This window comes from Phragmites australis, chromosome 22, assembly GCF_958298935.1.
Source record: "Phragmites australis chromosome 22, lpPhrAust1.1, whole genome shotgun sequence".
NCBI lineage: Eukaryota > Viridiplantae > Streptophyta > Magnoliopsida > Poales > Poaceae > Phragmites > Phragmites australis.
Genome location: NC_084942.1, coordinates 21567896 through 21592129, shown reverse-complemented (window position 1 = coordinate 21592129; position 24234 = coordinate 21567896). Strand labels below are relative to the sequence as shown.

Here is a 24234-nt window from a genome sequence, read left to right as displayed (position 1 = left end):
GTCTCGTGGTGGCACGGGGCAACGATAGCATCTGCATGTGGCAGCGATAGCGCGTAGTGTAGCAGGGCGGCAGCGACAACGTGTGGTGGCGGTGGTAGCATGGGGGCGGCGCAGGGTGGCGACAGCTACGTGGAGGTTGCGCGGGGTGGAGACAGGGGGACATGGAGAGAACAAGGCGGCGGTTGTGGTCCGTGTGTGGAAGTCGAAGCTGCTGCGCCATTGTGTGGGCTAGATAATGATGATTTATGCCAGATGCGGTCTGTTGGTAGGGTTGTGTCAGTTTTTTAAAGTTGTTTGTTGGGTCAATTCTATTTTAAGGTTGTCCAGTTGTTATTATTTGAGGGTTTTTTTATCAGTTTCTCATCAAATAAACCGTTTAGTTGTGAGTTTTTTTATCCGATTTTCCTTAGTAAACTAAGTTAACTTTTTTTTAATAAAATTGATAGAGCTCACACCGTCCTTAAAAAAAAATTAGCAAACACCCTAATGTTGTTTCTGCCATCGTCTTTTCGGTGCGCAGCTTTCATGGGGCTCGTGGATGGGCAGGCTTTGTCAATATATAGAGTTCGAGCTAGCGTTTGCTAGTTTCGGAATATTAAAGAGGCAAAAACCATTTCTTTTTCTAATTAAAACAAAAGATACTACTGCTCATAAGGCAGCAGAGAGTATTTGCTAATTTCGAAACCAGTGTTTTTAGCGAGGGATTTCAAAACCAGTTCCTTTTTTGTTTTTTTAGAGGAATTTCAAAAGCAGTTAACTGCTGTTAAGCCGCTGACCTCAATACAGATAGCACAATCATATCATGATTGCTACCTTGACAGTATATATGTACTTATACACGCGTCTATCTCTCTCGATCGGTCAATTCTTAACCTGGAAAACTGAAACTGACGTACGTCCACATGTACCCTGCCGTTCTTGCTGACAATTTACTACAAAATACATCTATGCAATGTCAGTATCACAAATTATAATTGACAGATCTTCTGTTCGTTTTAAAAAATGTCAGCATCACAATTATTCCTTTTCGTTATCTTCTAGTAGTAGTTAGTTTGTACATGCATGTCACTCCATGCAGCATCAATCCTTCTCCACAGATGCATGTCTCATCCTAACTATATATTACAGATTTACAGTTGCAGCCATACTTTATTTTGTGACCTTTTCAGCGTTAACCTGAAAATGTTCATGTGTATGTATACGATATTTCTCGCAACCACACTGTCAACAACATTAGAAATTAAATTTTTATATCTGTTGAATGCACTACTAATTAAATCAGTTAGAACAAACTATAGAAATTGAAGTGCACCGACCAAATTGTTTTAATTGGATGGAGCATCACTATCTGTCTTCACTGCAGGATTGCTAGCTAATGTCGAAAATGAGACCCTGGAAGTCAATGATATGTTGTTGCTGGGGAAATATCAGCAGGCCTGTCTGCAGCTAGCGCAGCATGACCAAACGCTAGCTGATCTCCTTGGCGCTTCAGGAACCACACGAATGCAGAGGAAAAAAATCCATCGATCCTGCAGCGTGGAGGAGTAACTGGATGCACGCGTGAACGACGGATCCCATCGTTTTCTGTGCCATCGTCCAGCAACGGATAACCTGTTTTCGATGCAATGCATCGATCTAACGCTGAAGCTGCCAGACGTAATTGTTGATATCTGTCAGCTTTTTCTTCGATGCTCTTCTGCAGAAGTCAGCTCAGCTTGGGAGCAGGCGCCAGTTCTTCACATAGCTAGAACTTGTCCGTCATTATACTATGATCCTGATTAGCAGGGCTCTTTATATCACATCTGATATTTATAGGTTAATATAAAGTGATTCAAATATATAAATCAGATACTCATCAAAACACCTATAATATATCCTCGGTTCTAGGCTTTCAACTCCATGAATTTCTTAAGCTAGAGATACTCTGATCTAAAATATTTTAGAGCTGAACATGCTCCGTATCCAGCAATTTATCCGCATGAAAAGTTTCAACACATGGTACATGCACTTTCAGATAATCAGGCTAAACTGATTGTAACTTTGGAGGCGCAACTTGTTCTTGTGTCTGAACTAGGGCCAGGACAGGATATACACTTCACGTCTGATATACACTTGGGTATTCACTGATGTTGTTGGTAGCAGTTGCGTTTCTACCTACCAACCTCGAAATTTTCCAAATCGATGAGCAAATGGTTGTTCTGAATCCAGCACTAGCAAAGGCAGTTCACACCGCCGAAACAGGTTATCCTTGTCGTTCACTTTGCAAGAGTTCGAGGGAAATGGCATGGATTTCTACATTTCCGCGCTGGCATGAAAACGAAATGGACAAACTTTTCATGACGAGAGAAGGTTAACTTCAACAACCCCACATGATCATGCCATGGACTCGATGGCATGCTACACCACATGGGCTGGACAGGGCCTTGGACGGCATGCATCGGGCCCGGCTGTGAAGGAAACCAACTGGGCAACCAATATAGCGACTCATCTCAGAACAGAGAGCTCTCTCTCTCGAGTGTTCTCAAATTTCTAAAAAATTTCAACATTAGATTATAGGTTGAACAATTAGAATATGAGAAAGGCCTATTTTCTAAATTCAAACCCAAATTTGAAATAAGTTATAAATGTTTGTATGTATTCATGATGGTAAATAGATGTTTAGGTTTTATTTTGAGTTGTTGAGTTTCTCTAGTTTTTATTGGATTTTATTCGAGCTTTCGGAGTTTATTTGGTGTTTATTCGGTGTTACTTTTATTTGCGTTAGAATTCATTATTAGTCCATAACGCTTCGGACCTGTTTGAGGGATTTTAAGACTAAAGTTTCGATAACACTGAGGCATTAAGTACAACATAAGTATACTTTTTGATCATATTGCTCTTATGTTTTAAATTGTTTTATTTACAAAATTGTATACAATGTCTACTTGATGGGTAGTCACCTATATTAGAGTTTACCTAAATATTCCCTTGTCATTCTTTAACGCCTAAGTGATTTATGGTTATGTATCTTTCATAGGTAAAAATACTTAGTCATGCTGTCGGGATATTGGAAAGTGTCATATACTTGACTAATGAACATAAACAACGATGATGGTTCATTTGTTAATAGTTTAATAACATAGGATCTTAGGTCTTGAGTATAATAATATTGGTGATAGTGGTCATAGTTATATTATTTGTTTAGTAAGTGTTCAAGTAATTTAAGTAAAGACCGGTTCGTGAAGCAATAACCTAAGAAGTAATGTATCAACCATTAACTTTTAGGGAGGATCTGACTTATCAATTAGTATATTTCAGCTTGTGTGTGCCAAACGAGAGTGGATGTGGTTTTGGTTAGTGACAGTGGATGTGTTGGGAAGGGATCCTGGATCCTGTGAATCATCTGCGCAAGAGGTGGCTTCTGAGTTGGAAGGAGATCCCGTAAACCCTGACGGGAAAATCTTAACGGGCATACATATATTGGAAGAAACTTTATAACAAACTTATAGTAATCTCCTAGCCACACAACTTAGGCAATGAGATATGTCCTTGATCAGCACTAGTAGAATGGAGACTTTAGTCACCTGTTTATAGGTGATGAAATCATGTCTTTACATTACTGTTTAATCTTTTCAATTACATTACTATTTTATTTACTCATCTTTACACAAATATGCACTGTGTTAGCCTATTGTTGATATAAGTCTATATATCATTATTTTTATGTATACTTGTTGAGCGTGTTATGTGCTCACACTTGCTATTTTTTCTATGCTATGCGATATATGTAGTGCTGTTCAGTGAGTGAAGATGTTGAAGACCGTCAAGATAGGTTTTGACTTTCTAGTCGCATGTCTCCCGATCTGTTGCCTGCGGTTTTGTTAGACACCAGTGTTTCTGTTCCGCTATAGAATCTTTCTAGAAAATAATATATATCAACTGTTGTAAGAGTTAATGTTTATTTATAAAAATATTATTTTTTTACTTCACCTATATCATTTTTATATGTGCTGAATATTCTAAACACATGTAAATTGCATCTGATTTTATCCGTGAAAATTGAGTGTGACAACTTTGTGTTACGTGCAGAGGTAGAGCACCAATCAACCATCATCTCGTCGTCATTTTCCTAAGCTTTTCTTGGTCAATTCTGGGTGACTTGACTTGTTAGCTGCTAGATAGCGGTGGCAAGCAGCTAAAAGGAGCTTTTTAATCCTAAGCCCTACCTGACTAGTTTTTTTTTTAAACCTAAGTGACTCTTGGCGACGGCCATTTTGTAGTGTACCATTTTTGGCACATATTGCAGAAAATGGTAGCTACCATGTAAATTAATCCTTTCTCTTCCTATCTGAAACCTTTGCACCAGACTTCACATCCGTTTTACGTTACTTTTTTGAGAGGGATTTTACATTCTTTTTTGACAGAAATCCATTGGATTTGGGCTCCTTCAAACCAGCCCTCTCAGATATCCAGAACGCAGCCCAAGTTTTGAAAGCCCACGCGACCAACGTTGTTTCATCCATCACGGTAAGAGCCCGGACACGCTGGGCCCACGTAGCAAACATCCGATGAGATTTTTATTTTTTTATATATAAATAAAAAATTACAAATATATACATTCATTTTAAAAAATTGTAAATATAAAAAATTACACGTGAGCAGTGAGAAAAAAAATACAAGTTTCATATCTAAAAATTGTATTTTTTCTTATTGTTAATAATTATTTGAGTTGAAATTTTTAAAGAGCTGGATAATAGCATCCACCATATAATAGATTTTTTGCTAAATTTTTTATGATTATTTTGATAGTGTTTTGAATTTTAAGAGCAGTGTAACATAATATCTTTTTAATTTTTAAACTTATCGCCGGTCAGAAGGGTAAAAAAACAAGCAATATGAGTATAGATTTGCAAATTTTTAGAATAGACGTATAACATTTACAATTTTCTACTTAAAAAATATAAAAGTAAAAACTTCGCATCCCCGGGTCCAGTCCACGTGCGTCCGTCCGTCCCTCTCCCCTCCCCGTGACGCGCGCCTAGACGGGCAGGCGCGGTGTGGCCCCACAGGTCAGCCAGCGCGGCGAGAACCCGCATCCGATCCGATCCGATCCCCACGTCCAGTAGCCACTAGCCAGCGCAAGAGACGAAAAAAAACATGTTCTGTCGCTCGCACCACCGCGGGCCCCGCCTGCAGCGGATGGCGGGCCCACAGTCGGTAGATCGGGTCGGTCCGCTGCGGGGCCCACTGGAGTAGATTCGTCCCGCGCATGGGTCCCACTGGTCAATTCCCTCCGTACTTGGTCTATTCTTGTACCCGTAGGCCGTAGGCGACCGGGGCTTGCTGCTGGGATTCGGTGGACGCGGTCCAGGAGCGGGAGCACCGGATTCATCATTTTACAAATTTTCTTTTTCACCGTCAAAAACACCGGAATTTGCAAAATTTTGGTTATTTTTCATCATTTGTTTAGTAGGTTTTATATGTTGGTGAAAAAAAAATTTCAAAATTAGATATTTTGTTTCTCTTCGTAATTCATAAAATTTCAACAAAATTTCAGTGAAATTTTAATTCCTACTTGACGAAAAGAAAAGCCCCCGAAAGAGTAGATTCCAAAACATTCAATGACTTGTATTTGAATGTATTTAAATAAGGACGCCATGGGGAGAGGGTTTGATCGGTCACGTATGTGGTAAATTTGAATGGAGTGGATGCTTAAAATAGGAAGTTGCATTGCACCGACACCAGTTCATGAAGTTATGAACGAGAGTTGGACTTTGGTAGAATGCATGCTTGTAAACGTACGCTGCTACGGAGAAGCATATGCTCGGTGTACGAGTTAGGCAATAGGTAATTGTTTCTCTAGGGTAGAGATGAGCGTGGAGTGAATTGTAGATCCACTTTAATTCAATATAATTAATTAATTAGTTATTTTGACCAGATCTATAGATACCCACAAATCACTTCGCGCCCATTTCTACCCCGGAGACGAATGCAAACTAGTTTCTTGCGCTGGACGCAATATTGTGGTGTCACATAAATCATGATCGGATTGATATATAGTATTATGTGAAACTTGTCTGCATCATTTTATTTCTTAACCATACTTTTCTCTTGTCTATGAGACATAGAATACACGTCCATACTAGCAATATCTAGTTACCGATCTGTATTTGACTCTAATCAGAGGTAACAATCCTATTATGCGATCGAGAGATTCACGTCATGCTAGCACAATTGTTTTTTAAGCGAAACATGCTAGCACAGTTAATCAGATACACTCTTCTTACATATTGACAAATCCATACAAAAGATTGTCAAAAATATACCGGTAAATTAAGTGATTCCAGTCATGCAAACCGGTTAGTCTTTTCAATTTGAGTTCACTTCTGTACATGAGATACTTCTTCCACAAAATCTACCAGAGAAATATAATATCTATTTGCTAGAACTCTTAGAGTAGCTTTTCGAGTGGAATTAAGTAAAATTCTATCAAATAATAATTTTCAATTTTAGCTCATAGAATAGAATAGCTCATAGAATAGAATCGTGGGAGTGATTCTCTGAAATGAACTATATATTAGGAGTTGAATTTCTTTTCTTTTCTTAATTTATTTTTTACATAAAAATACTTACTACATAGAGTTTATTATAAAGAATCACTTTCAACTATACAATCACTTTTATCTGAGAATCATTTTCTCTAAAAACTTTAGATCAATAAAAACTCTACCCGATCGAGCTTCAGACAGGGTCGTCTCAGGCGTTTTAAAAATGATTTAATTCAGTTGATGCTCCGTATCCATCAGATTTCAATCGGACGGATGGAGTTCTTTCTTCCTCCTCATAGACAGCGCCGCCTCTACCCGTCTCTACCGGCGCCCCCCCCCCCCCCAAAAGGACTCCATTTAAAGCAGCAGCAGCTGGTCTACGGGTCCATGGACCCGGCGCAGGGGCAAAAGCACTCACTCGCCTTCTCCACCTCTCCCCCTCCGTATCGTCTGCTCCCTCGCGCATGCTCCAAAAAGCTCTACCCCTCCTCCCCTCCCCCGCTTTCCTCTCCTCGCCTAGGGTTTCCCACCCCCATGTTTCTCCCCAAACCCTAGCCTCCTCCTCGCCGCCGCAGCCTTCCCCGGCCATGGCCGCTACTGCCGGAGCCGGCGCCGGCGACTACTCCTTCGCGGCGGAGTACGATGGCCCGCCGCTCCCCTACTCGCTCCCGCGCGCCATCCCGCTCGACCTCTCCCGCATCCCGCTCGCCTCGCTCACGTCACCACCGGTTTCGCCCTGCGCCTCCTCGTCCCCGCTCCCTGTCGTCCGCCCGCTCACCCCGTCCTCCCTCTGCTCCGCCGTCCACGCCCACCCCGTGCCCCACTCCGCCGCGCCCGCCCCCGCTGGGGGAGCAGCGGTGGTGGACTCCCCCACCTCGGTCATCGAGAACCACCACGCCGCGGCGCACCACTCCGCCGAGCTCCCCTCCTCCCCCTCGGACGACGAGGGCGCCGGTGACGGCGGCCTCCAGGCGCTGCCGCCGAAGCCTCACCAGCCCGCGGTCACCTTCGCCGAGACCAGTTGCTCCCTCCTCCAGTCCTCTGACGACGAGGACGAGTACGAGGAGGAGGATGACGACAACGATGCTGCAGCGGAGGAGGCCCGGTCCTGCGCCGCCGGTCACTCGAGCGGCTCCCTCTCCCCCGCGCACCAGAGTGGGGGCAGGCCCCGCGGCTGCTACCGATGCGGGAAGGGGGGAGGCTTCTGGGGCCGCGGCGACAAGGAGTCGTGCCTCGCCTGCGGCGCGCGGTACTGCGCGGGGTGCGTGCTCCGGGCGATGGGGTCCATGCCGGAGGGCCGCAAGTGCCTGGGGTGCATTGGTCAGCCCGTGGCTGAGTCGAGGCGGGACGCTCTGGGGCGAGGTTCGCGCGTGCTGCGGCGGCTGCTCAGCGCGGCGGAGGTGGAGCTTGTCATGAGGAGTGAGCGGGAGTGCGCCGGGAACCAGCTGCGGGCCGAGGACGTGTACGCCAACGGGGCCAAGCTGTCTCCTGAGGAGCTCGTGGTGCTGCAGGGCTGCTCGTGCCCGCCTTCCAGGCTACGGCCTGGGTTCTATTGGTACGACAAGGTGTCCGGCTTCTGGGGGAAGGTATGTGACTTGTGACGACTTGAATTTTACTGTGCATCATTCGGAGGCTGTAGTGGTTTGATGTAACAAAGACTCCTGTAGTGAACTAGTTGTGATTTTGATTATATTCCCGTGTCCATTTAGTTATTGTCTTAAGTGTGGAATTAGGGTCACTACTTTTGTCAATGTGCAGATTTGAAGTGAAAGATTACTTCTTTAGTTTTTTCTGTTGGGTTTTACTCTTTCTAGGACATTTTATCTGATTTAGAGCTATAGTTCACCAATGTATATTCTTGGTGGGAATCTTGATGTATGTTCTGCAACTATGGATGGATGGATAGTGCTGTTGAACTTGGTACCGTGGAATATTTAAGTTGACTTTGATGGGGCTTTATTTGATGAATTAGTACAACTCGGGTGGTGCATCATGGTCCGAATGATTTATCATCGTCCAAGGAATCTGAGTGGACGGTGTGCTGTGATTAGAATTTGATAATTTTGATTATGCTGGTTCAGAACAGCACAAGGTTGCACGTCAAGGTTGGCAATGGCATGTCTATGATATTACATATGGAACCATTACACACAATCTTTTTGGAAATAGCAAAATGACAGCAGTTGAATCATGATATATATAGAACATAGTTTCAGTGTCTGGTACCATAGTTTGGGACCTTTGGGTAGGCTTGTGTTTGTGGGAAAGGTTGAATAGTAATTGCCACATTTATATCCTTTTCATGCGATTTCAAAATTTTGTTAATAATTCAGTTGCTGCATTATGCATTTTGCTTGTTTCTTCTTACAAATCCTTAATCATACATCATCAACAACTCTGACAACAAACTTCTCTTGGAAAATGTCCCAGGAGGGACACAAGCCCCATTGCATAATCAGTCCAAATCTAAACGTTGGAGGTTCTCTAGATCAGAAAGCAAGCAATGGGAACACCGGAATATTGATTAATGGACGAGAGATTACAAAATCTGAACTGCAAATGCTGAAGGTTTGGAATCATATGCTACTACCTGATCTTGCGATATGTAAGCTTTTTTTTTTTTTTTTTGAAAAAGTCTATTTGATTTCAGTTGGCAGGAGTCCAATGTGCTGGGAAACCTCACTTTTGGTTGAATGCTGATGGGACTTACCAAGAGGAAGGCCAAAAAACCGTTAAAGGGAAGATCTGGGATAAGGTAACCTTGGGATTCGTCTTATGTGGATGCCTTGTAATTTTTAAGGAGGAAACTAACCAGCTTTATCTTTATCTGCGTTGCTCACCAGCCTATAGTGAAGCTTCTTAGTCCTGTCCTGTCATTGCCGACACCTAATAAAGCAGCTAATCAATGTGGCGAAGAAGCTATTCACATGGTAAATCGAGTCATCCCTGACTACCTGGAGCAAAAGACAACCCAGAAGCTATTGTTGGTTGGGTCTGGGGCGAGCACCATACTCAAGCAGGTACAAATGTTTATGTACATCTATTATATCAATGTACACAAATAGATAAGTTGATCAGCTGCAGTAAGATAAAGATCACCATCTAAGTATCGTTGTTCACATTGGAACATTAGAGCCAAGATATACTTTGCACATATAAAGTAACTAAATTTTCTGCACCCCGCAATATTAATGTGGCCACTGATCTTGAATCTAGGCAAAGTTCTTGTACAAGAGCAAACCCTTTTTGGCCGATGAACGTGAAGATCTGAAACTAGTCATACAAAGCAACATATACAACTACCTTGGTATATTACTTGAAGGTCGTGAAAGGTTTGAAGAGGAAGCTTTAGCTGATAGAAGAAAAATCAGTCAATGTGACCCTTCTAGCTCTGGTATGACCTAATGCTCATACTGTTACAACTTTGATTCTTTCAGCTATCTACCATCTACCTGTTGCTCTCTCTGGCATAATTTATTTATCCAGAGTTTCAGGATACTCCTACTTGTTTGGTATTTGTAAAGCAATGTAACAAAAGGGAGCATTCCTATGTTCTTAACTATGCTCGCTAGAAGTGATTTTTGTTTGTTTCTGCAGGCTGTTGTGAATCTGGGTTCTGTGATGATGCTACTGAATACTCCCTTATTCCGCGCTTGAAAGCATTCTCTGATTGGATTCTTAAAGCAATGGCTTTAGGTAATCTTGAAGACATCTTCCCTGCAGCTAGTCGTGAATATGCACCACTTGTTGAGGAACTATGGAAAGATCCTGCTATTCAAGCTACATATAGACGAAGAAGTGAACTGCTGTTCCTTCCGTCTGCTGCCAGTTATTTTCTTGACAAGGTATTATTGGCAATCCTTTTTTTGTTAAATGGGATTGTTTAAGTGGCAATTGGATAGCGCAAATTGTGATTGTTCATTCTTTAATGTTGTTGTTTGGAATGGTCAGGCTGTTGATATTTCTCGAACAGAATATGAGCTCTCTGATATGGATATACTCTATGCTGATGGGATAACATCCTCAGATGGGCTAGCATCAACAGAATTCTCTTTCCCCCAGCTATCTTTGGATGGATTGGGTGCTGATGAGCCTGATCCACAAGACACCTTGCTAAGGTTAGTTTTTCTGTCACTAAAGGCAATAGTAGTCTGCAATTACCTGTCTGACTTGGTCTTGCTACAGCTTTATGATTATATTTTGTCGTATGGTGTTATATAGATTCACATCTGTATATGTGAATAAGATGTTTTGATGTATGGGCATTAGGCATTGTCATGTAGAGCCTCTTGGTGTTATATAGATTCACATCTGTAAATGTGAATAAGATGTTTTGATGTATGGGCATTAGGCATTGTCATGTAGAGCCTCTTGGGATGAAAACTCACATGTATGGATGAAAACTCACATGTATATTTAGTATGTTGTTTGTCCTAAGAAACCATATATTTATATTAAGGTCCAATTCTTGATTTCTATCAGCAACTGTGATAGTTGTAATACCGACGGAACATTTCAATTTGTTTTCAGGTACCAGCTGATCAGAATAAACAATAGAGGTTTGCATGGGAACTGCAAATGGCTGCAAATGTTTGATGATGTAAGGCTTGTTATCTTCTGTGTTGCTGCTAGTGACTATGATGAGTACTATGAGGATGCACATGGCACCGTTGTCAACAAGATGATAGAGAGCAGGCACCTATTTGAGAACATTGCCCTTCATCCAACATTCGAGCAAATGGATTTCCTTCTGCTCCTCACCAAGTTTGATCTCCTAGAGCAGAAGATTGACAAATCTCCGCTAACCTCATGTGATTGGTTCGACGACTTCACTCCCCTGCTCAGCCGCAATTTGATCAATGGCAGCAGGAGAAGCACACGCAGCAGCCACACTGGCGCAACTTTGGCGCAGATGGCCACACACTACATTGCGGTGAAGTTCAAGAGGCTGTTCCACTCGCTCACGGAGCAGAAACTTTATGTATCCTGTGTGAACGCCCTGGATCAGGAGTCGGTCCGTTCAGCGATCCGTTACAGCCGGGAGATTGTGAAGTGGGAAGAAGAGAAGCCCGTGTTTGGTGCCAGCGAGACGATTTACAGTGAGGAGCCGAGCTCCTACTCTCGCTGACGTGTGACCCTTTGTTGCATGCAGAAGAGGTGTAAATATTTGTGCATTACCTCTCCCATGCTCTCTGTTAGTTGTACTCATTCCTTTTGTTCGTCGCTGATCATTGTGTGTATGCTTGTTAGTTATTCGCAATTAGAATGATTAAATGCGTGAGGATTACCCATTCAGATTCTTGTAAATTGGAATACAAGTTGCTTGCATTTGGCTGGCGCAAGTCCCAGATGAATGGCTCTTTTGTCTTCAGGAACTATAGAGTACCGCCATGAGGATGGAGCTATGCTATGTGTTTTGCTAGTACATGCATCCTCCATTGTTGCTCTGGATTATGGTCCTGTGCGACCACCCTCTTGAATGCTTCCATTTAAAAATGGTACAAATGTTTACGGAAGGTGGTGTTGTTCTCGTTGTCGTCGTCTTGTGATGATATGATAAAACGTTATACAAGAAAAAAGAACACTGAACCTATGAGGCTATGACAGGATCAATCGACAGAACGCGGCGGTTCAGCTAGGCGCTAACCGGTCGAGCAGCAGGCAGACCGTGGCGTCGGACATGGAGCCGCCGCCGCCGCCGCACCTTTCCGATGCCCTCCTCCTGCTGCTGGACGCCGTGGCTCGCGGTCATCACCTGCCGCTTGCCCTGCAGCACCGAGGAGAGCATGCCGAGCCACATGCCGGCCAGGTTGGACGCCGCCGTCGAAGACATGGCGACCTCAGCTGAATTCTCAGTTGGTGTGCAAGAGAACGGATCAGCCTTCTAGAAGGAAACTGCGGGTCCCACACGGCCGGCAAACAGTCGGCGCCGGCGCCGGCGCCCAGCCCGCGGTTCTGCCTCCTCGGCTCACCGTCTCACATTGTTGGATCGGAGCAGCTCAGCTGGCAGGCGTGCCACCAGTCGTCGTCGGTCTTACCGCGTCCCGCGCGTAGGTGCCTCGCGATTCGTGCGGGCGAGGTTGAAGGAAAGCACGCCATGTACGTCGATTAGGCTGCCGCGCCGCGATCACGATGTAAACATGTTCCAGCTCAACGGTTTTTTTTTAAGAGGATGTTGTGGTGCTTTGCTACGTGATTTCGAGTGTGCGTTTGGTAGCGAGAAATGTTTCTGATCCGTGCCAGAAACAGGAGAATGATAAACTGGTAGCTTGATTTCTAATTCTTGCAATAAACTTCCGTTTTTTATAGTAGGAGGATAATTGAAAATGTTGTTTCTCACTATAATCATCTTCCCCTCTCACATGCAATCTTCAGGAATCCGAACCTACTAAACTAGTCAAACGATTACACAAATTAATTCTGATTCACCGTAGAGAAACATCTTATTAAAAAAATCAAAACGTTTGTAAGATAATACAGACCTGTGTCAAACGGTACTTAACACCTTCCGTCGTAGCCATCACACTCTTTTTTTTTTTAAGGAAAGCCGTCGCACACTCTTCTCGTACCCATGATTCCACCAAGGTCTATTTGTTAGGCCAGTTAAGCAATAGCCCGTTAGGCCATCCCAAGTGAGTCTCTTCTCCAATGAGAATTATTTTATGAAAAGATTCTTGTTTATTTCATCGTTTTAATGATTTTTCTTTACAGTTTTCGTTACAAAGGGATTCCACAAGGTCATTCTTTTCAGAACAGTATTTTCTCTCGTTTTCTTTTTCGAATCATTTCGAAGAGAAGCTGTTATAGATAAGAAAAAATAAATAAAAAAAAGAGAATTAAGAAAGTAATAAAATAAAGGTAATATAGTTAAGATGGTCTTAAGATGTCATGAACGCATGTCTCAAACGGCCCAGGATAAGGCTGAAGGCTGTTTGGCAGTTGGGCCTCAATTCTCAAGGCTTCCGTCTAAACAAGAGAAATTTTTAATTTTTATATTTCTTAAATTTTGAAATTGCAAAAATAGATGTTCGCTCTGAAAAATGGCATATCGAGACTCCTGTCACATGTTGAAATAAAAATACAACATTCTAATACTCTAAAATTCAAAATACTATTAAAATAGTCATAAAAAATTTGAAAATAAATTCATTATGTAGATGATACTATAATCTAGCTCTCGAAAAAAATTTCAACTCAAACAAATCCTTGTACGATGAGAAAAAAATACAAATTTTATTATATGCAATGAATTTTTTTTTTGTTTCCCATTATATAGATCATATTTTTTGTCTAAAAATACTTAGGGAGATAGATCATAGTATCCCATACATCACAAATGTATGCCAATTTCGAGATTGTTTTAATTTTTTTAAGCATTGCGAGGTAGCACTTTTTATTTTTAAACCTGTCATTGTTGCCCTTCCAACTAGAGACACAAGTCTAATGTGGATTTTTCAAGACGTACGTCTATATAAAAAAAAAAAATCTAAACAAGAATTGTCAGCTCGAGAAAAAAAAACAAGAACTTAGATTTCAGATAGGAGTTGCGAGCTTTGAATTAATCCGCGCGGCTGTTCTTGATTGCATGGATCATTTCCGTTACTGATTAAAAGATAGCATTTGATGTATCGATCGTTTCACAAGCACTTGAGGAGAGTTGGCTCTTTGGACGACGGCGAGGACTCGAACTCGCCGCCGCCGCCGCCGCCGCACTGCTGGTCCATCTGCCACCCCTGCCTCCCCAGGCTCATCTCCAGGCTTGGCGGAGGCGGCCTCGCCAACCGGAGCCTCATGCCGGCTCCTGCACTTTGGTACTCATGCTGCTGCTGCTGCGGCGGCGGCGCCAGCCACTCCGAGCTTGAGATCGTATCGACGCTGCTGCTCGCGTTCGACGACGGCCGCCCGACGGCGATCTGCTCCTGCATGGTTCGATGAGCCTCCTCTGCAAGAGGAACAACGGCGCCTCCCCCACTGTCTTGTCCTCCTTCTCCATTCAATCCCTGCATGTGGAAATCATCACTAAGCTAATTAAGAAGCAAATACGTGTGGATAAACAGCATGAGATCGACCACTTACTCATCCAAAATGATTCATCAAGCTAGCAAGGTTAATCTGACAGCTTGTGGACACTGCTCACTCCATTTTAGGAAAAGAAACAGCAATAAATTCTATAGTTACCTTACAAATGCTCTATGCGCGTACTACGTTACTATACTACATACCATCTTTCCCAGATAAGAAACTTCCTATCAATTGCATCTTATGCGTGTGGTTAAACTGCGATCAGTGAAGTAAGGATCATCCTTACATAGAATTCAGAACAGGCCAATGCATGGTACGGTGAAGAAGGAGATGTACACCTATGTTCTGGATTCAGCATAGCTATGCATAGGCCGGGGGAAACTCTTGTACTCGGTTATGTCATTGTAACGCAACGTTAAGATTTAATAAATCTTCTCTCTTTTTTTTTTAAAAAAAAAATCTAGGATCTTCCACCTCCTTCTTTAGTTAATATATTGAAACTAGGTGTGTGTGCATGTGTGCTCCTTGTGCCCGCTCCCAGGCCACCGATCTCGGTGGCACCGGTGGGCCCCTCTGCTGGCCCATCTTGTGAAAAAAAGATAAAAGTTGATATATTGAAACGACATAGCTGTAGCTATTTCTTTTTCTTTCTTTTAAAAAATGCTTGGAGCAAGAGGAGTTTGCCTCTTTGCCTCCAAGGAGAAGAGCTAGGCTTGATTGGTGCACATGTATTCAATGGCGGACTTAGGATTTTCAACTTAGGGGTACAGACCTATCGCGCTCGTGTTAGCACTGCCATGCCCCGCCTCGCTCGTGTTCACATCGCAGCCTAGATCAATGACATTTTTTTTAGCTTTGAGCCGTTGCATAGCCTAACCTTCCCCTCTTTCTACTGAACCGTTGTTTACATCACTGTATTCATGAACAAATTTGTTCTCTTATTCTCCAAAAATCTCGTTGATCTAGCAAAAGCTCTATGAACTTTCTACCTTTATAGCCTTTTTATCACCGCAGTAGCACTCTGAACACAACACGAATGACGAAGCGTGGTCATACCATGATCATATCGAGCATGAATTGAATCACGAACGTAGTTCAAACTGAACTTATCCATATGTATTTCTCCTCAAAGTTTCCATTTCACTTAGTCCATGCATTCACAATCGAAGCAAAAAGCCCAAAGAGAGGCCGGGGCACTCACTAGAGACAAAGAGGGGTAGATGGGGAGCCTTGAGTCAGAGATTGCACCACCGTGACCATGCCCAGTGGCCCCCACCTTGGCAGTGCTCTCGCCCGTGTCGGCACTGTGCCTCGCCAGGCCCGCCTCCACCCACTCGCGCTCGTGCCGCCGCCACCACCCTCCATATCATTCGTGCTTCTAAGTTTCATAGAGAACTAGAGATGTGAATTACTAGATTCGTGTGCATCTCATGGGTATGGGGAGCCAGCATCAGTGTCAGATGAGACTATAGGCCGGTGGGGTGGGGCGTGGATGTGAGCAGTTAGGTTGTATGTGGTCGCGTGGGCTTTGCTAGTAATTAGCTGAATATCTGGTACATAATACTATATATAGAAAAAAAATTGTACAAAAATTTATGCGTACATCTATACATTCATGTTCGTGAGTGGACCCACCCCTGCGTATACTGGCATTGAACTGCACCTGAATACGGCCTGAGGATCTAATTGATTAAACCGCCTCTGATCGATCTCGGTCATATATATAAACTGAATGCGCGGTCGTGATCCATATAAATGAGATCTGCGGCAGCCAGTCAAGGAGAATAGCATTTATAATACCTGCATGCTTTGCTCCATCATGAAGAGGCGATCAGGTTGATCAGGTATGAGGTTGTAAGGCAGGCGACATGGCAATGTCTGCAGCCTCATCAGTTCATCGCTCTGCTGGAGCTGGATTTGGATCCAAGCAGTGTTATGACGATGATCCAGGTCCAGCTGCTGCTGCTGCTGTTCTCCTGGAGATTGTGACCTAGGCCTGCATGCGGTACAAATCAAAGCATGCACACCTCATGAGTAATTACTGTCAGTAAAACCAGTCTCATCGTTGCAAGCTCATATTTATCATGATGTTAATTATGGTAAAGAAACAAGCATTACATTTAGCTAGAATTGATTGTTTGTTAATATGAAACTCCATTCGATTATAAATTCTTGTCGCTTTTGATTTTTTACGGTTTTGACATGCAACTTTAAATTTTATTTTTTATTAAAATATAGTTATAATATTGAATAAAAATATAATATTATAAAACTGTTTTAAAGATAAATTTGCATATATAACTTTTATGCTTTCAAATTAAATATTTTAAAAACTATTAGCGATTAAAATTTTAAAAGTTTAATTGAATCTTAATTAAAATGGTAAGTATTTATAATCGAAGAGATTACAGGTAAAATAGAGATGGCTAAGATTGTACTAGCTACACGATCAGGAAGACGGTTATTAGCATTATTATGATAACTAAACCCTGAAAAGAAGGGCATCTAGCTGTTGGGGAGACATGTATCTGGACTGGAGAGGTGGCTAGTAGGACTGACTGTTGGGAACAGGAACAATCGATCGATCAGTCCTAGTGCTGCCAAGTGGCTTGTCCATGCTTGCCACTATTTGAGCTGAGGGCATGCAGATGCAGGCTTTTCCCTAGTCAAGGCCAATGGAGCTGCCCTTGTCTTCTTCCGGATGTCTCATGCAAGATTCCACCAGCATAGCATTGGTGCAACACCGGTAGCAGGCCCACCAGCAGAGGGACAATTGATATGGATCTGATCTGAATCTCTATTTATCGGATCAATCTTTTTTTACTTATCGTTTAGAATATTGATATAGTCTTAATAAACATATTTAATTATTATTTTTATAACTAACTCTCGATAAAAATTGAAAAAATTAGATGATATTAAAGTATTTTTCTTGATAAATTCATTACTATCTTTTTTTATATATTAAATTATAATAATTTTATGTATATTAATGATCAAAGTTTCTAATATTTAATTATATATTTTAAAATAATAGCTATATAAGAATGAGGTAGTCCTAGCTAGCAGCTAGCTCCTGGGTTGGGTAGTGAGGGACCTCTCACTCTCTGAGAGAGAACACTGCAAGTTATGAGGAGAAACGAGTCTCCCTGGGCATCATGAGTCATGACGCCCTATTCAGTGATAGTACAATGTTTTCATGCAAGGCCTTTATTTTTATTTCTGCCAATCTTAACATCTTGTATGCCCCCCCCCCCCCCGGGTCTGTGTTGTAAACACATGCATGATGCATGCATGCTCAATTTTGTTCTCACTATACCTGGGGTAGGTGTGTGGATGGAGAGAGAGAGAGACACTGCATCCAGTGCATGCATGCATTCTCTCTCAGAGATGTAGACTTGTAGAGGCCGAAATAAAGATAGGCAGAGAGAAAGACGCTGATGAGTAATGACAACATGATGGAAATTTTCATTTCAGCTGAAAAAGAACTGATCGAAAGGCTGGGGAAAGGCTGCATTGCTAGCTCATAGGGATCCCAAACAAAAACAAGCACACGTACTAAGTCAAACTATCATTGCTTTGAACGGTAGTAGTACTTACATTTTACCAATGGTCAGATGCTGGAGATCTTCTTGATGTTAATTTTTTGTAGGCACCATTTTTAAGATAAAACCCATGCGTAGCTCAAATGCAACAATATTCAACGTATTTTACACACCATGTTTAAAATGCAAGCAATTCACAGAAAGCACCCTAGTACCTCGTCAAGGATGGAGGGGGAAAAACATAGATTCCAACGGGGCTTAAAACATGAGGAATAAGGAATATCTTCCTCTGCAGATCGCTAATTCTCATCTTGTGGATGAGCACGTGATGCTTACCCTTTCCTTGGACTTTGAATTAACTACTAAACTATACACTATTAAAACCCAAAACAGAGACATGCTTGGTTGCTGGCTAACTTTGCTGCAACAGAGGTTATGTAAAGTGTAGCATCCAAAAAAATGCGGCGAAAAAAAAATGATCTTTGGCAAAAAAATGACTGACATACGAGGTATGAGACTAAGAAAGTTCAGTAAATCATAATTGTGCGAATTGAATCAAACACACGCCTAAAAAAGTGTGGCACACCTAAGTTATAGCGTGGCAAGATTTGGCAGGCAACCAAATAGGCCCTGAAGTACACAACTGAAAACCTGGATCATATACAGCCCAAACCGATCGACTGCCATCAACTAAAATAATGCAGTCAAATTCCTCTAGATCCTGCCACCATCACACTTTACTAGTTTCCACCCATATCACACAAGCTAGGCATGCACATCCATATGCAGGACTATAAAATAAGATGACAATGACCTAAATGCACTCATACAACACATCCATACCCTCCAATTGCAGCAAAGTTGCAGGCTTTGCAGACACAAAGACCAAGAGATGAAACAAAACATGCATCATATTGATACTCACAAATATATACTTATAAATAGTAACTTATTGAAGTACTGTATTTATATATAATCAATCTGATCAGACACATGCATATGTATAAACCTGTCAGTATTGTTTAGAGCAGTGTTGACCATGTTGCTGTTGAACCCATCAAAGTATTCCACTTCACCAACATCACCTCTTCTCAGAAAGTCCATGTCTCTGGTCTGGCCATGGCCTGCAACACACTATACATGATACATACATATGTATAATCACATTGTAAACTACAAATACACACACATACATACACTCCGTATGTATGTATGCATGCATGCATGTATGCATACATCACATACAGCATGCACCAAGCTACAAGCTATATAGCTGTGTGCTTTGTGGGTGCACATCGATGATAGATCCCATGCCAATAATTCATCACTGTTTGCGACATGACCTTGAATCAACTCAGACCATGGACAGTGCCAGAGCATTAAGATCTAGGCAACATGTGTGTTATTTTTTTTACCTGCAACACATGATCTGTCAGTGCCCTTCACTGTTCTGTACATCTGCAGGAAAGAAAAAAGGAAAGATATATGTTAGATTGGCAAGTCTCCATGTGTGCCATTTGGTTTAGTCTTAGAGAATATGTAACAAAATTAACTAACTATGTGATGCATATATATACTTATATATTTAGGACAGATGGAGGACAAAAAAGAACAATAGGTACTTGATATCAACTAATTAACAACAAGAAGGTATCAAACAAGATATGTCAATAGGCTACACATCCATTTGTTTTTAATAAATTGGGTGAGATAATCAGAGAGTGTCAATGAAAGTGTTTGTATACATGCAGGTAATTAAAAGAGGAGAGAAGCCTTGCCTGCAGGTGGCTCTTGACATGAGCCAGTGTAAGATCCTTCACGTTCATCAGTTCCAAGACTGACTTTGGTGTTGCTCCTAGAAGATGCAACGAAAAACAAAGCAAGGAAGCTTCAGAACCAAGAATAATGCACATGCATCAAAACCAAATAGAATTAATAAACTCGCAGCTTGCACAAAACCCATGTGAAGACAAATTGAAAATGCATGTTGCTCAAAATATCTTTTGTTATATTTGATGAATTCGATCGATCACCTTACAACTCAAAAGCTGGAAAGATCTTAAAAAATAATTTCCTGAAAATTCCGAAAATGCAAGGAAAAAATAGAAAAGAAGAAACACCAACTAACGTCATGAATCACTTCATGTGATTATGCACATATCTTAATAAACATATATGTATTACTGTTTTAAAATCAAGAACACTTCTAGAAACAGTGACAAATTAAGAACCCCGAGAAAATTAACAACAAAGGCAAGATCGACAACCCCATCAAAGACTTAAAAAGTACCCCAGTATATATGCAGATGCGCAATTAATCAACGTTTCAGATGTATATTTTGCACAAACATATACATATATACCCATGCACGGGCTGTGTTAATTATGCCATGAACATACTCTCATGGCCGCCAAGGAGCTCGACGGCGTGCACGAAGTGCGCGTGCAGCGCGGTGGTCCACCTCATCCTCGGAGCCCTCGCGCTCCTCTTCCCACCGGTGCCGGAGCTCTTCTTCAACCCGTGGGCCGTCTGGCTTGGTTGGTGCAGCCGCTGCTGCTGCACCTGGAGGCCGTGCCGCTGCACGGCCACGTCGACCGTCTTCGCCGCCGCCGCCGCAGCAGCTGTGTCGAGCCCCATCAACAGCCTTGGCTCCGGCGTCTCACCGCCGGCTTCCGGGGACGGATGACTGATGTGGAGGGAGAGATCAGGAGTCACACTGCTAGTAGAGGTGCTCATTGCAGAGCAGCGGAATCTTGTTGCAACTACGAGCTGAACTTTCTGGTTCCAAGGAAGGAAAGGAGAGAAGATGACTGATGTGGTGGAATCAAGTGATTAGGTCATGAGTGGCATATCATTCTTGTATGGGGGTTTGTGTTTGAGCGTGAGAGAGAGAGAGAGAGAGAGAGAGAGAGAGAGAGAGAGAGGTTACAAGCACAGGAGCTAGAGAGAGAATAATGATATTATGCTATTACCACTATGAAGGCAGGGATGGTGAGAGAGAGAGAGAGAGAGAGAGGGAGATGGCATTGGCAGTGTCTCAGGTTGGGGAATAAAATGAGAGAGAGAAGAGAGAGCGAGTAAGAGAGAGTCAGAGAGAGATGTGTGTAGTTAAAGGAATCAGAGGTATAATGCCTAGAGAGAGGGGGGGGGGGGGGAGGGTAGGGTTGAGCTTGCATGAAATAGGAAAGGGGAGACAGAGAGCGGTTGGAGTGTGACATGCTCTAACGGATCTGACTGCACGGAATGCATCTCACTGTGTAGTATTTAAATTCCCTTTCTCCATTGAATTGACCAAGGGACCACGCTCAGTCAGCACTGATAACTAAATATGTTTGTTTTTTCCTTGTAGATCCTAGCCGATTAGTTGAGTAGTCCTGATTTTTTAGAGAATATGCAGCGAATATTATAAAAGCGCGAACATTAGAGTCACATTGAAATATAAGTGAATAGTTGACCATTTCATTAGCAGCTTAGCATTTTTTAGCCAATTGTTCGGTATATATAACTCAATATAGTGTTTTGAAAACGGGCCTACTAGGCCGATTATTCGACTGTGAGCCCGAGGACAAGGAACTAATGGATGCTCCTACCGGTTAGACTGACTAGTTTCTACTAGATGGGTGACGGGTCGAGTACCGATTACTAGTTTTTAAAACCTTGATGGTCCCATAACTAAATATCTTAATTTTGAGCTAGCCCTACTCCATATTTGAGGCATTAGGCCAAAGTCTGCACGTGAGGAAGAATGTTGAAGTATTAGCCTCCTAGGATTAGCTATCTATAGTAAGTGAGTTCTCCGTCAGCTTAGGCTTTTGATAGTTTACAAAGAAAATTTGGTGAAAATATTTTTGTCCAGATTGTATTATTGGTACTTAGCTTAGACTAAACATCATCCATCCCAATCTCAACTATTGGATGCACAAACATTAGTGCGGAAACGTAAACATACCGGAGTTTGGAGATGTGATTGGGTGCTTGGTGGCGGCTCGGAACAAAGGAGCATCGTAGGTGCACAATGACGATGTAGTCATGGATGACACAATGCCGGTGAAGACATGTGGGCGCGGAACTGGGGTGTAGGCTTGGAGATAGCGGCGGCAGCGGAGGTCTTCGCTTCGCTGCTAAGTGCTGATGATCACATTAGAGTTTAGGGTTGTTCAGAGTTTGTTAAGTCTCACGGGAAACCCCCTTTTATATAGCGTAGGGTGAGACGGGACCACAACCAATCTATTGGCTGCACTTTCGATCAAAGCGTGAGCGAGGGGCTGGACTCCCCCTCTTTCTCGATCACATTCGTTTGGCACACGTTAGGATAGAGCTGAGATCAATTCCAATATTCTTCCCCTTGATCGTAAAGTTAACATCATAATCCCACTGTTGATGAAACATCACACCAAAAGCAAAGCGTTACAGTAGCTAACGAAATACCACTAAAATCTCAAATACCTATAGCATACTACTCCATCTTGAAATAGAAATTCATTATGGTTAATGAAAGTTGATTTGCCTTATGGTACTCTTATCTAGAATCATAGGTTTTCCAATAACTCAATGCCGATAATATAATCACAAAAATTATGGGGTTGTAAGCCTTTTAGTGAGTGACACCGCACGCATTGATTTAGTACTTATATGCTTGATACTAATTGTTTGATCTTAGATTCTATCTTCTACAATATAATACTTAATGTCGATGTGTTTAGCAGCACCACTCGATTTGTTGTTACTCGTATAAAAAACTACGTAAGTGGTTTTAAAAAGTTGTCTACCACTCTTAATTCCAGGATAGCATAAGTTGTTTAGCCATACAACTTGCTCGGTAGTCTCGTAACATGCTACAAACACTACAACATATGTAGTGTGTAGAGATACTATTTTTGTCTTCTAGAGACATTTTATATTGTCTCTACATAGTCATAGACACATTATCTAAAGTGTCTTAGAGGTGCCCCTATATGTAGTGTCTCTTTGAGTAAAGAGATAATTTGATAAATGTCAATATGTCCCATAAGACATTTGGTAGAGACACAATATTATCTCTATATGCTAGAAATATATTGTAATAATGTGATACTTTTGTAGTGACCAATCCTCGAATCGAACTCAAGACCTCATGCAATCACAAGTATATGCTTATTCTCTATTAGCTAGGCAACTCATCCTCACATCACTTCTTGTTTAATTGTATGGTATAATTGTTATGACTACTTCACTACATGCCTCAAACATCAAAATAGTGTCTCTTGAATATTAAAATGAGTGTCTCAAATTATGTCTCTACGACATAACAACGCATTAAAAATGCCTCAAAAATGTCTCTACATAATTTTGTATTGACATTTTAGAAAATATTTTAAAAATATATCTCTATAATTTAAAATGTCTCATGTAGTGTCTCTGTACTTGAGACATCTTTTAAAGTGCCATAAGAAATGTCTTTACAGGATCATATGTCATATTTGTAAGGACAAATCATATAGTATCTTTACAAATCATATGGTGTCTTTACAAAAGTGCCTCTACATGAGGTTTTTGTTGTAGTGAAACTTAGTTTGCATTGATGACGATGCTATAAGTGTCTGTTTGGAGATTTTTCATGAGATAGCTCCTCTGACGAGGGTGAGGATATAACATGCCATTGTTTTTCTTAGTATCCACACACCTCACAAACGAATTCTTAAACATGAGCATGTAGTACTTAGTGCTTTGCAAATGGCGAATGACTTCCTCAACGGATTTCCAGTGGTCCGGTCTTAGATTTGACTGATATCTGCTAAACATCCTGGTTACGAAAACTAAATTCAGGGCCTATAAGCTTTTGATAGCTGGAGCATAAGGAACCGACTTTGTCTGATCAGTGTCATAAAGGTTCCCCATACATTGCATATTAAAATATCCTAAACTTATTGCCCTTTACAATAGGAGCAGATGAGACAGATTACTTATGTATACTGTATTTCTTTACTACTCTATCAATGTATGGATTTGGACCTATCATGTTGAATATCATTATAAAGGATGTAAGAAGATTCACCGAGATTCTTCTAATGACTAAGATGGTGAATTTTTCCCTTCTAAACTTTACTTAAATGCATTTGTCAATTTATTTATGATTTACTTTATTATAATCAATCTATTC

At 41.7% G+C, this 24234-nt stretch overlaps 2 protein-coding genes across 2 annotated transcripts; one reads left to right on the top strand and one right to left on the bottom strand.

Moving 5' to 3' along the window:
• The first annotated feature begins 6882 nt into the window (after positions 1-6882).
• LOC133904876 (extra-large guanine nucleotide-binding protein 1-like) lies at positions 6883-11902 on the top strand. Its single transcript, XM_062346504.1, has 8 exons — positions 6883-8113; positions 8958-9095; positions 9178-9282; positions 9371-9547; positions 9744-9921; positions 10125-10372; positions 10479-10645; positions 11058-11902. Exons 1-8 carry the CDS (start codon positions 6992-6994, stop codon positions 11653-11655), a joined length of 2733 nt encoding a protein of 910 aa, XP_062202488.1. The 5' UTR covers positions 6883-6991; the 3' UTR covers positions 11656-11902.
• A 2151-nt stretch (positions 11903-14053) lies between these two features.
• LOC133905572 (myb family transcription factor PHL5-like) lies at positions 14054-21242 on the bottom strand. The gene is made up of 6 exons (XM_062347397.1): positions 20495-21242; positions 19873-19949; positions 19510-19552; positions 19104-19218; positions 16350-16545; positions 14054-14527 (listed from the first exon to the last, which is right to left on the bottom strand). The coding sequence occupies exons 1-6, from the start codon at positions 20829-20831 to the stop codon at positions 14165-14167; spliced, it is 1131 nt and encodes a 376-aa protein (XP_062203381.1). The 5' UTR covers positions 20832-21242; the 3' UTR covers positions 14054-14164.
• Between the last annotated feature and the right edge of the window lie 2992 nt (positions 21243-24234).

Coding starts and splice junctions, on each gene's coding strand:
- LOC133904876 (XM_062346504.1), top strand. CDS start 6,992: ATGCTCCAAAAAGCTCTACCCCTCCTCCCCTCCCCCGCTTTCCTCTCC. Junction 8,114..8,957: donor TGTCCGGCTTCTGGGGGAAG/GTATGTGACTTG, acceptor AAAATGTCCCAG/GAGGGACACAAGCCCCATTG. Junction 9,922..10,124: donor ATGTGACCCTTCTAGCTCTG/GTATGACCTAAT, acceptor TTGTTTCTGCAG/GCTGTTGTGAATCTGGGTTC.
- LOC133905572 (XM_062347397.1), bottom strand. CDS start 20,831: ATGAGCACCTCTACTAGCAGTGTGACTCCTGATCTCTCCCTCCACATC. Junction 19,950..20,494: donor GCTCCTTGGCGGCCATGAGA/GTATGTTCATGG, acceptor TGCATCTTCTAG/GAGCAACACCAAAGTCAGTC. Junction 14,528..16,349: donor TGATGGAGCAAAGCATGCAG/GTATTATAAATG, acceptor TTCCACATGCAG/GGATTGAATGGAGAAGGAGG.